Raw genomic sequence first — 12,537 nt, 5'->3', positions numbered from 1 at the left:
CAAATGAAAATAAAGACCGCGAAGTTAACGTAGATGATAAAAAAAAATAATTGGATTAGCGGACAGTCATCTGTTAAAAAAACTTAATTAAAAAAATTCTTTTTCTTGATTAATATCAGTATTAATCTCTCTCTCTCTCTCTCTCTCTCTCTCCACTTTCTATTAAAAACATCACTTAGATTATCCAACAAAATTAATGAACATTTTACCTGCTATAAGAAGCTACGTAAAAATATTTGCTCATAAAAGGTTCTCCGTTCTTTCTTAGACTTAATGCTAAAATTCTAGCTTCAGCTTGTAGAAATCCATCCGTCATATCCCACACAAGAGCACTAAAAGGTTTCACAAACACCGTCCTTTCTTCCACGCTATCTATTAAAATCTAAAAAGATTAAAAAAAAAAAAAAAAAGAAAAGAAAAGAAAAAAAATATTTTGGTTAAACATTAATGAAATGTCGCGACTGCTTGTAGTCATAAAAAATAGGCTTAATTATGAGTTAACCAACCACAATGTCTTCGGTGATCGGCAATTATTCAAATTTATGGGTAAAAAATACTTATATAGAAGACTTAATAAGGGTTTCACATTTATCTCCTTTTTTTATTTCTTTACTACGATGAGAAAAATAATATATTTGAGGACTTTTATTGTTACATACTACATTTTCAGGTAAGAAAATTTAATTTTTTATACTCTTAAAATTTAAAATGATATATTCATGTAAAGTGCAAGTTATCGTATTGAAATGAGAACTAAATAACTTTTTTTTTTACTCTAAAAGCAGTAATTTCAGTATAGGAATATATATAAATCTTCAAGATACGAAACTAAAGACATATAAAACTTTATTTTGGGTTTTAATGAATATGCGTCGTTTGCAGGTCTCTTCTTTAAGCAGAGACATCTATCGAAAAATAAGTTTTTTTAATTGTCGAATATTAATATTTTATTTTGAAACGTTCAATGTGAAATAAGCATATTTAACATATACATGAAAAAAAAAAAAAAACGTAATCTATAGCGAAAATTGTAAGCTATCAAAATATTATGAAAATATATATTTAATAGCATTACGTGAAAGTGCAAATTATTTCAACTTATATAGAACGTATTATTTATTATAACTGTTGTGATTTTTATTTTCCAAGACTAAATCTTTATTCATTCATACCAATGGTAAATTTCAAGTGGTATGTTTTCCTTGATAAAACAGTCTCAGAATCTTATGAATTTCCCAAATATTCTAGACCAAATTTTATGTAACTGTGCCATCATCACTCTCAGAATCTTTCACTGCACGTCTTCCTATATTAGGAATATTTTTTCACAGAGAACTATCGTAATAATCATTTCTTTATCGAATTTTAATAAATTAATAAGTTTATAATATTAATGAATATTATTTAACAAACTTAATAACGATATTTAATAAATAGTAATGAAAATAAAGGATAATAGTTATCCACCATTATCTTCATACGAAGTAGGCATTTTTTATTTTATCTTTTGGTTTTCTTTGAAAATTTAAAAGTTTTGTAATTGATTGCCAACGCAAACTGCCTTTGCGCTTGCAATCAATTACATCCACCTGATTGCTTTTTTAACTTTTTGTTGTTGTTGTTGTTGTCGTTGTTCTTAGCATCATTTTTCAAAATAGTAAAGGCATTGTCTTCTTAATTGTCTAAACGATTGTTTTCAAGACTGGAGCTTTCCCGGTGAACTTTCTTGAGTGATATTGATAGCACTAACCAGCTCGCAGTGACTTCCACATATTCAGGATTTAGCTGTACTGTTTTTTTGTTTTTGTTTTTTTTCGTTTCTTGTAAGGTTATGAGAAGAATATTGTTTACCCTGAAAACACCCACTACTTGGAAACACTGGAAGAAAAGATTATATAAACGATAAAAAAAAAAAAAGTGATGAGTGACAAGTGCTGAATTGCTTGTAAGCGTGGAGAGAATATTGGATATCCACAGTAGAGCACAAGTTGCAGTATATTGATTTCTGTCTAAAAACATTAGCCTGTTGCGCAATCTTTTAAAAACAAACTCCTTCGCTCTTATGGGTAAATTCTGAACTCATAAAACTGGTATGTGCCAAGCTTCAGTTTCTCGAACAACTTAAGAAAATTCCATAAACACCCATTATTCCACCTCCTCTAGTTTGCATTTTTAAATAACTAATTATCTAAAGGGGAAGATGATCTGATTACCAAATATCTAAGATGTTTTAGGTGCTTTTCACAAAATGCTTGATCATCTATTGGTTATTTTCTTGGCCAGTTATTCGAGGATATTGGCAAGACGGATTTTGGTGAAATTGGGTATTTCGAATTATTTTTCGATCCATTGCGATTTTGGACTTCAATAGGACCGTAAAATATAAGCAAAGAACAAGCAAAACATATCAGAATTATATAATACAGTAATTCCCTAGGTTTCACGTGTGATTTTAGTTTTCATTTCGGTGCATTTTGTTAGTAAAATTAGGCAAAATAATTTCAACTCTGATATTCTCAATTCTGCATTAGCTGGATGGAATTTAATTACGATTTCTATTAAAATTAGTCGGTCGCGTTAAATTATTTTTAATCAGACCACTTTTTTTTAAAGTTTTTGCGAGTACTCCCAAAAAGAAGAAAATGTCAACAATAAAAAATTCATATTTTTATGTAAATAATAATTCGACGTGTTTTGTTTGTAACACAATTTAAAACAATAATAATAATTCTTTATTTGTTTTAATAGAAAAATACTATCTTAATAGCTCAGTCAGTATCGATGAGTCCCTTTGGTTAGAAAGAAATTAGCTCAAAATCCAGTGACTCAAATTTCATCTCACAAACAGCATGATTTCTACGATTTTTCTGAGTTGCGGATTTCAAAACTCGAGTTTCCGGAGAATGAAGTATATAAATGAGTGATAATTCTGCATTAGCTGAATTTTGTGTGTGTGTGTGTGTGTGTGTGTGTGTGTGTGTGTGTGTGTGTGTGTGTGTGTGTGTGTGTGTGTGTGTGTGTGTGTACACACAGTTCGACCACAGATGAGAGAATCCTCAACGCTTCTGCGCATGGCAGAAGAAGCCAAATCCATTGTTTTACACACGATTTTTAACACAATTTTTACACTTTTAAATAAGTTAATGTGAAGCTAATGTTAGATGTTGAGACGCTTGGTTTAGGTAATCCTGCTTTGAAAAAACTATCAAGTTTTTTTTTTTTTAACTTTTGAATTCTGCTGTTTTTTTTATAATTAACTCCCTAAAATTAATAAAATAAAATAAAATAAAATAAAATAAAAATAATAAAACTACCGCAGAAAGTCACTCCACGCGACAAAAGAACCAATTACGGTGCGATTGGTGTGATCACGTCTTAATCATTCGCCGAACATGTTTTATGAGCGGTGACTCATTTATGTCGGCTAAATTACTACATGTTTTTCCAACACATGATGGCCTAATCGCAAAATGTGTTAAAAATAACAGGAAGTTAATAACAAAAAAACACCTGTTAATTTAATTATAAGCAAATCTTGGTTAAAAGAATTTTAAAATTAAAAGAGTGTTAATTTTCACATGTGACATACGGACCGGAAATTTTGTCCGTTAAATCGAGGGTTTACTGTAGTTATATATACTTCAAATATCTTGTTTCTTACTCATTTATCTTTAGTTTTTAGCCATTTTATGTAATAATGGTGACATTATTGATGACACATTTATGATTCTCGTCCCTAGGTACAAGTAATTTGGGAATTCCCCGTATAATTATAATACTGCCTACATAAGAGTAGAAAATACATTTACTCCAAATGCTTGCATTCATTTTAATGAAGAACTCTTGTCTAATCCACAGCACGAGTAATTATAAAAGTAAATACCGTAAACTTAGCATTTTAAAATACCATTTATATTACACACTTTAGAGCAACCTTTTCACCTCAGCGTCGTTTGGTGCTGGAGGTTCACTTTTGCCATCTAGCGGTAAGAAGAGAGAAATAGCGTACTCATTGATTCTGTCACGAATTCCAGGAAATTCATGAAATTTCATTTGCGTTAGAGTAGGAAGCGTTTTGTTGTAACTAATACCTAAAGAAAAAGATGAAATAAAATAAAATATATGATATATAGAATAAATATAAATATTTATTATTTATAAATATAACTTTTTTTTAAAAAAAGAACATAAAAAACATTAACATAAATAATCGTATAAATAACTGAATATATAAACAAAAAATACATAAAAATGCCAATAAATATTAATAGTGTTTAATTTAATTACTTCAACAAAATGAAAATCATAAAATTAATTATTAAATTGAAACTGATTTTAATTTATTTAATAAAAAGATTTAAATTTAGTTAAATCTATCAGACTAAAGGAATTTTATGTAGGTTTTTTTTTTTTTTCAAGATGCTGTACGTATATTACCGAAAGAGGATATGTTTAATCATTATGTAGACAGGGTTTTACATAGAATGAAAAATACCTATGATATGCTGTAGAGAGAGTGTTTATCTTTCAAAAAGAAGACTGCTTGTAGGAAATCACTTTTGGCGAGTTGGATATGCCATCATTAACAAACTTGGTATCATCAATCTTTGTCTCTAGGAAGGTATTTTTTTTATATTTTTTTCCTTAATTACACCACGACAGCTTCTATTGAACCTCTGCGCAAATATTGTCGTGAAGGTTATATAAGAAAAGTGGTAGAAATAGCGGCGACTTGTAGAATGACAGAAGCTAAAAGGTCAGACTTAGTATTACATTGCTGAAATTATGCACCAATGAATTATCGATAACATATTCCACTTGCAACTGCGCAGATAAGAGATCGTATTTATCAGCTAACAGGCAACTGGTGTATGGGACAAAGCGATAAACAGCGGAGTGTTGCTACAGAATTTTCAACTTAAAAAAATAATTCTTTTTTTTTTAATGGAATATGTTAAGCCTATGAAAGCAGAAATAAAAATCGAATGTTTTTACTTAAAAATAATAAAAAATAATAAAAATAAAATATAGCTTTGTTTAAATAGAAAATAAATTCTGATAATGCAGTAGCTATGTCACAAATTTTCTGTGACAAATTTACATTGCTTATAGAGTTTTATTAACAAACTTCGTATCATCAATAATTATGATACGCTAAATACTGTGGAATATGTTTCGTCTGCTACAATATGTGTTACATAGATGTCGCTGTAATAAATTTGTTGAAATGATTACATTTGCAAGTTTCGCATCTTTGCGTTCCACAAAATTCATATTTCAGTTACAAGTAAATATCCGACAGGTGTATTAAAAGTTACAGAGCATTTATAACACGTCAATATAAGCGTATTTCCATAATATGTAGAAATAATATTCATTGTAGTTGTACAATTAATTTGTCGAAATATTATATTCGAATTGTATGTAATGAAATCTAGTGGTCTTAATTCTAAATGAATTAGTTTAATAATATTCTTTACTTTCAACTCAGCAAGCGATACTTATTCAGATTTCTTTTTAGACTTGTTAAAGTTAAATTTTAAAGAAAAATTTAAATTTAAAGAAATATGATAGCTCTTTGATTTACAGAGTGCAAAGAAGCCATAGTGATATTTATTTGTTACTAAAACATGATTTTTGTGGAACTCAAAGATGCGAAACTTACAAATGTAGTAATTTAAACAAATTTATTACAGCGACATCTATGCAACATGTATTGTAGCATACGAAAGATATTGCACAGACAAAATTCGTTCACAGATAAACAACTTGTTAACAAATGTCAAAAATAGCGAACTTGTTAATAAGAGATGTCATTTGAAATACATTATAATGAAAGGCGATATGCAAACCTCTTTTAATTATGGAAATGTGTACCGAAGGCTTGAACGCAGGGTTATTCCTGAACTAGAACATGACTATAGAAATACAGTAAATAGATCGGATTAGCAAAAATAAGACTATATTTTAATTATTACCTTTGGTTTGCTATAGAAATAAGAATCTTGTCTTCGAGTTAAAGTAGAAATATTGTACTCAGAAAAGTATTAAGTATTCTGAAACTTGTATAACCCATTTTTAGCAATAAAATCCTGTAATGATTTTTGAGAATTTTATCTAACATATGTAAAAATCGCATATAAAATAGTAAATAACGATCAGTAATATTACAAACAATCCTAATGAGAAGGATTAACCTGGTGTGCTGCTACCTATTGATTGGCGCTATATTTATCAGCGTAGCATTCTTAAATCACCGCGATCAGTTTTTTTTTTTTTTTTTTAAGTTAAAAGATTTGTGACCGCACTGAGCCCTCGTTCCACTAAATATGATGAAAATGCGATTAAAAACTTTTTTTCTACAGCGCACAATCCAAGATAAAGTATGGGCATCTGCTTTTGGAACCAGAACTGTTGGTACCCATTTTTGAATTTTAATTTCAATTCCTCATTTGTTGTTACTTCTATGAGTTCTAGTAATTGTAAAGATTCTTCTGTGTTTGTGCTTGAAAAGGGGTCCAAAACCCAATCAAGTATTTTCATTTCAAGAATATCTATAAATCATTGGTTGAAATCCCAATGGAGTGCATTCAAGTGCTGACAATAGCTGAGCACGTCTTTGGAAACTGGCTGAATTCTCCTGGTCCTATATCTTGTCGATTAGACCTCGATAGCGCTCTAATCGACAAGATATTATTCAGAGGGATTTCTTTTTCTTTAAAAAAACTCTTCCAATGCATGAAATACAGATTCTACTTTAGTGTCAGTTAGCAAATGTTTAACAAATAATAATTCTTGGCAATTTTTTTTTTTCTTTTATGTATCGTACATATGCTAAAAGTAAGTCTTCATTTCCTGGTAAATCAGACCCCTTAATTTGTATTTGAGTTGTTTTTAAATACTCACGTAATGAATCCTCAACATCGTGCGCTATTTCATCAATTCTTCGTTGCACTGTATTATTGCTCAAAGGAATTTTATTGATAATATCAGAGGCTGGCTTACGGAGTGCAGTGCGTATGACCTCACTAACAGCTGGTAGGATTAGTTCTTTACCAATAGTATCCTGTTTTCCCGATTTAGCAATCAATAAAGGAAATATTGTAAGAGGCGCGCACCCCATTATCATCTAGTTTGGATGCCTCTGAAAACGTACCTGTCAATTTGGCTGTTTCAAAAATTTTTTCTTTAAGTGCTTGAAATTATGCTAAATCCTTATTTTTTTTTTTGGCAAATCAGGCACATTAGTAATGTTTTGTCTGTAGGCGGCTGAATAAAGCCGTATTTCAAATATTCGATATTATATTGTTTACATTTCTTCTTGGGTTCAACCATGATATTATCTGTAAAAAAACAGATTTATTTACGTGAAACCTGCTGTTTTATTGGAAAAACAATAATAATAAAAAAATAAGGGGGGGGGGGAAGAAACGGGAATACGAAAGCTATACAGTACATGTAATAAGCAATCGTAAATGACATCAAATTCCTTAACCATTCATTCCACTTACTAAAACTTATAATGATTCCATTTTAATTATTTATTTTATAGTACTGCCAATATTATTAAAAGACCTGTGTGGATCAGTGGAAGTGACGTTTGAATCCTCTGCGTTAAGCCGTCCGAATATAGACTTAAATTGAAATCTAGTCGCCAAATGGAGGAACTTTTCTATGCCTTTCTTCGACCGGTTCTCAAGTTAGTCGATCTCTAGCACGGACAACCATTTTTTTCTCCAGGAAATTCGGATTTTTCGTCCCGTAAATTCAACAAAATCGACCGTAGAACACACATTGTTTTAGACAATAACATAACCTGTTAGAGTTAGATACCAAGAAATGGCATAATTTGCTTGCCAGTCTCTTCATCGGTTGTTGCTTATAATTAGTGATAATCTTGGGAAAGCCATATCTGACTGGTTACCGATGAAGATTGAACTGCCCACACAGTCTCCAAAAGCTAGATAGGGTTAAAAAAAACCTCGCCTACTTCCTATAAGGGAATAAAAGGCGTTAGCTGATTTTTATGATAATACTGTGTGCGTACATACGTGCTTGCGTGCGTGCGTGCGTGCGTGTGTGTGGGTGGGTGGGTGTTTACTTCATGTACTTCATTACAATTACTAGTCATCTGGACATTGTTTACGACATACGTTGAAAGCAGAGATTTTTTTTTTATTTTCAAGATGATGTTTTTGATCATCTGTAAGAAACCGATTTATGATGAGTATGATGAAACCGAAAAGTGAAATATTACACATTTCAATCTCTCAATTTTTCTTTCAGTCAGTTTCCATTAGAACTAGTAAGACACGCTTATCATTCCTCAAGCATACTCTCAATAATCACTTCGAAAGGCTTTTACTCGTTGAGAAATAGTTATGGAATTCATTCCACAGGCTTCACGTAAAGTATACCAATACTCAGCGGCGTTATTCCGATTTTGTTGTTTTGATTTAGTGAAATCTACACCGCTAAATAATAACCACTTGATGCAAACCACGCCACTGTTGTCCTCTATACACCGCACGCACTTTCAGAGATAAGATTAACTATTTATGTTGTGTTCCTGCTATTCACTTCTGTTCTAGCAAAAAAATAAAAAATAAAATAAAACAAGAACTTCACTCTATAGTACGAAATGTGATTTATTATCCAAGTTTCAAAAACTTTGGAAATCACAGAAACTAAATGCGTAGTGCACTGATTTAAGTTCCGCTTGGTTGGAGTGTTTTTCCATTAAGTAAATTTCATTTTGTCAAACCTCCAAGAAATTTTCGTTAAAACTAAAACATTTTGAGATCTGCGTCAGTTCGCCTAAGTAGTTCACCTATATTTTACGAAATTTTATAAGTAAAAAAAAAAAAAAATACATTTTTTTTTCCAATCATGTTATCGAGAAAGATTTTCAATTTGTAAATAGGCATTCTACAATTCTATTGAATAAAGGAGAAAACGAAAGACAAAGCTCAATGTGTTTGGGTTGTGTTTTGATATCAGAATTCATTAATATATCACATTCAGGTATGTTGACACGCTTTATAACAGTTTATTTTTATCGTTGTTTCAGATTATAGTTAAGTATTTGTTAGCTATTTAGCTGTGCTATCCAATTAATTAATTTCTATAAGCAAAAGTTCAATATTAGGAAACCAAAAACCAAACCATAATAACTCAATAATAAACTGAATAAAACATTGATCAGCTGAGCCACGGAAGTCGATGAGGAAGTTCCCTGAACGAAGAATAGAAAATTAAAGATGAACATAGGAAGTGAAAGAAAATATCTCACAACAGAGTAAAATGGAACAGCTATGTGTAGCTTCACATTCTTACATATCCAAAATCTTTTATTCTCAACTTTCTTTAGCTTATCTATATCTTTAAAATCTTATTCCTGGTCATGAGAAAATGTTACAGACAATGATGTAAGGTTCTGAAAAGAAATTCATGCTGCTTTGAAAATTAGATATTAAAATGTATGTAGCAAAGCACATTTACCTGAGCTGGAGCTTTCCTTATCTCTCAACATGTAGGCTATGTACGTTGGAGCTCCACCCTAGTTAAATAGGCTTCGCTATATTGTAGTGATGTACTATATGTTCTTCGTGGATGGTAGACATAAATAATTTTATAAAACATAATACATCTCGATAGTTGTCGTGAGACCAATAATAGACCAATAACACCAAGTTAAACTGCAGTCTGAATGGTCCACAATAACAAATTGTGAATCATTGAATTTCCTGAATTTTTTTTTTTTTTTTTTCGCTGTGCGCAGTTGTAGTATTAGTAACCCGAAACATCGTTGTTATTATTATAATTAATTCTCTTTTAAATGACGTTCAAATAAAATATTATCTCTTTAATTAAAGTAAAAATAATTTTTCACACAAAGCTTGTTGCCAAAAGATAACTATGAAATTAATCAAGGAAATATTTCAAGTGGATTATAATTCTTGAAACAATTTTTTGCCGTATCACTATTTAAAATAAATATTATTTTAACTAAACGAATTACAAGGCTATTAAAATATTGTGTAAAACGATATTTTGTAGCATTTTCATATTTATATGCTGAAGATTTGAAGAACACTGACGCATATGTTTACGCATTCATGACGCATTGTTGAATGCGAGGGTGGCGCCCTCGCATGCGAAGAAGAATTTAAAAGTTGTTTTTTTTTTTCCTCTTTGGACGTTTATTTTTGCTGACGTCTATCGACCGATGAGCTGGGATCACAGATAAGAATACTTAATGCTCGATAATCTACGTTTTTGTTTATTCATTCAATATTCAAGAAAAAAAAAAATTCTTTTTTTTTTTAAAGAATAAGATATTTTGAAAAGTATCTCACAGTACCCGCCCACGCTTTTTATCCATTCTTTTGACAATAGCAGAACCAGCTTAATGCGATTACATGTTCGCTCTTAGCAGGATTATATTTTCAATAAAGCCAGGCAAGAGACATTGTTGTGCATACTTTTTTTTTAATACTTGCACTGTAGGAGGCTAAAAGCTAGGAAAATGAATAGAAATCCTTCTCTTTCAACTACGAAAATAAATGTTTCTTAAATAGGTGTAATATTTCATGAAAAAGACGAGACCGCTTTAAATTCTTCATATGCGAGGGCGCCACCAGGAAACTGTTCTTCAAAACTTCAGAGAGATTATTCTGTTTTGTGAGAGTTGTAATATTTTCGTAGAAAATTAAAAATTTTTCATATTGAAAAGAATGAAAGATAACGATTTTGATATATTTTAAAAATAGAAGCAATTATTTTGAAATTTTAAATCATTAATAAAAAGTGAATCCAGTTATATGAACTTCAATAATTGCAATAATTTATCTAATTACATATTATTATTTATTATTTCAAAAAAAAATGTTACGAGTACTGCAAGAAACATACTTGGTACAACATCAAGACCAAATCATGAATGGATAACCCCTGAAATTCTAAATACTTTAGAAGAAAAAAGAACAGCAAGGCATCTATTAAATATAAAAAATACACAACATTATAAGAATCTTAAAAACAAAATTGATAAAATGTACATATCTGCCAAAAATAACTGGTTGGAGGATAAAGCAAAACTCTGCGAAGAAGCTAATAAAAGAAATGATAATAAAACGGTATACAAAATTATCAAAAAATTAACTGAAAGATAAAAACAATCTAGAAACTGGGTCAATACAAAATATTAAAATAATTTGGAAGGACTACTATCAAACATTATTTCAAAAAGAACAGGAGGAGGAAAGTATAACAGAAAAGATGATATATGAAAAGGCACCACCCATAACTCCAGCAGAAATTATAAATGCAATAAACCAAATGAAACTTTCAAAAGCTACGGATAAAGATGAAATATCTATAGAACTATGGAAATATGGTGGCAAGAAAGCCATTAATTTCTTAATGAATTTATTTAATCAAATTCTTTATACTGGAGTAATTCCAACTGACTGGAAAACAGGAATTATTATACCAATTCACAAAAAAGAACACAGGTACTTACAGGAAAACCAAGCAGGATTCAGGCCACATAGATCCACTATAGACCATATCTTCGTCATTAATAATATAGCAGAAAAATATTGGGAATACAACCTGCCCATATATTGTTGTTTTATAGATTTTAAGCAAGCCTTTGATTCAGTTAATAGAAACAAATTGATTACTACCCTAAAAAACGTAAAAATGGATTCTGATATTTTAACATTCATTACAAATTATTATAGAGACGCCAAAGCTTTTGATAAAACAAACAACATTAAAACCGAGAATTTCGGAGTCTAGAAAGGTGTAATACAGGGATGTCCTCTCTCACCTCAACTCTTTATCCTTTTCCTAGAAGGTCTGTAAAACCATAGCCGATGAACCAGGTGTAAAAATCAATGGTACCAACATTAATCACATAAAATACGCGGATGATATCATTATTTTAGCAGATTCTAAACCACAGCTAGAAAAAACTATTAATATTTTAAATGACTCTTGTAAAACTTATGGTATAAAAATAAATCTTCATAAAACAAAAATAATGAAGATAGGTAGAGAAGAAAAAATTATTTCTATAAATCTTGAAAATCACCTGCTGGAACAAGTTAATAAATATGTTTATCTTGGCAGTCTTATATCTAGTAACCTCAACAATATGGAAACAGTAAAACACAGGTTAAACTTAGGTTGGACCAACATGAATAAACTAAACAAAATATGGAAAAATAAAAAATTCCCAACGAGTCTAAAATTAAAATTATATAAAACAATTATTATCCCAACGGCTACTTATGCTTCAGAAGCCTGGAGATTAACTCGACAACCAATCAAGAAACTTCAAGCATTTGAAATGCCTCAGAAAAATTAATAATACCCACTGGATGCAACACAAGACTAATGATCAAATTAAAATAGATTTAAACTTCCCAGATGATATAATAGATACTATCATTAGGCATCAACTGAGATGGTTTGGTCATATTCAGAGAATGGCCCCTCATAGACTCCCATATTTAGCTCTGAATAGGA

The 12,537-nt window shown here is 30.3% G+C and overlaps 1 protein-coding gene across 6 annotated transcripts in view; it reads right to left on the bottom strand.

The window, feature by feature from the left end:
• LOC150102246 (uncharacterized) overlaps positions 1-12,537 on the bottom strand; it is a 46,109-nt gene that overhangs the window by 18,293 nt on the left and 15,279 nt on the right. The window contains exons 1-4 of one of the 6 annotated variants that reach the window (XM_090399460.1): positions 9,502-9,599; positions 5,853-5,918; positions 3,943-4,091; positions 210-382 (exon numbers count right to left, since the gene is read on the bottom strand). In XM_090399460.1, the coding sequence (XP_090255586.1) occupies positions 210-382; positions 3,943-4,053 (284 nt within the window). In that variant the 5' untranslated portion in view covers positions 4,054-4,091; positions 5,853-5,918; positions 9,502-9,599. Of the gene's footprint in view, positions 1-209; positions 383-3,942; positions 4,092-4,495; positions 4,627-5,852; positions 5,919-5,978; positions 6,042-7,156; positions 7,240-9,501; positions 9,638-12,537 lie in introns of those variants that run through there. The other 5 variants (XM_090399457.1, XM_090399459.1, XM_090399461.1 and 2 more) reach the window with 5 other exon arrangements.

Source organism: Typopeltis vanoorti, chromosome 10, assembly GCF_054136105.1.
Source record: "Typopeltis vanoorti isolate ZY-2024b chromosome 10, IOZ_Tvanoo_1.0, whole genome shotgun sequence".
Taxonomy (NCBI): domain Eukaryota; kingdom Metazoa; phylum Arthropoda; class Arachnida; order Uropygi; family Thelyphonidae; genus Typopeltis; species Typopeltis vanoorti.
This window is presented reverse-complemented; position numbering and strand designations above follow the sequence as displayed.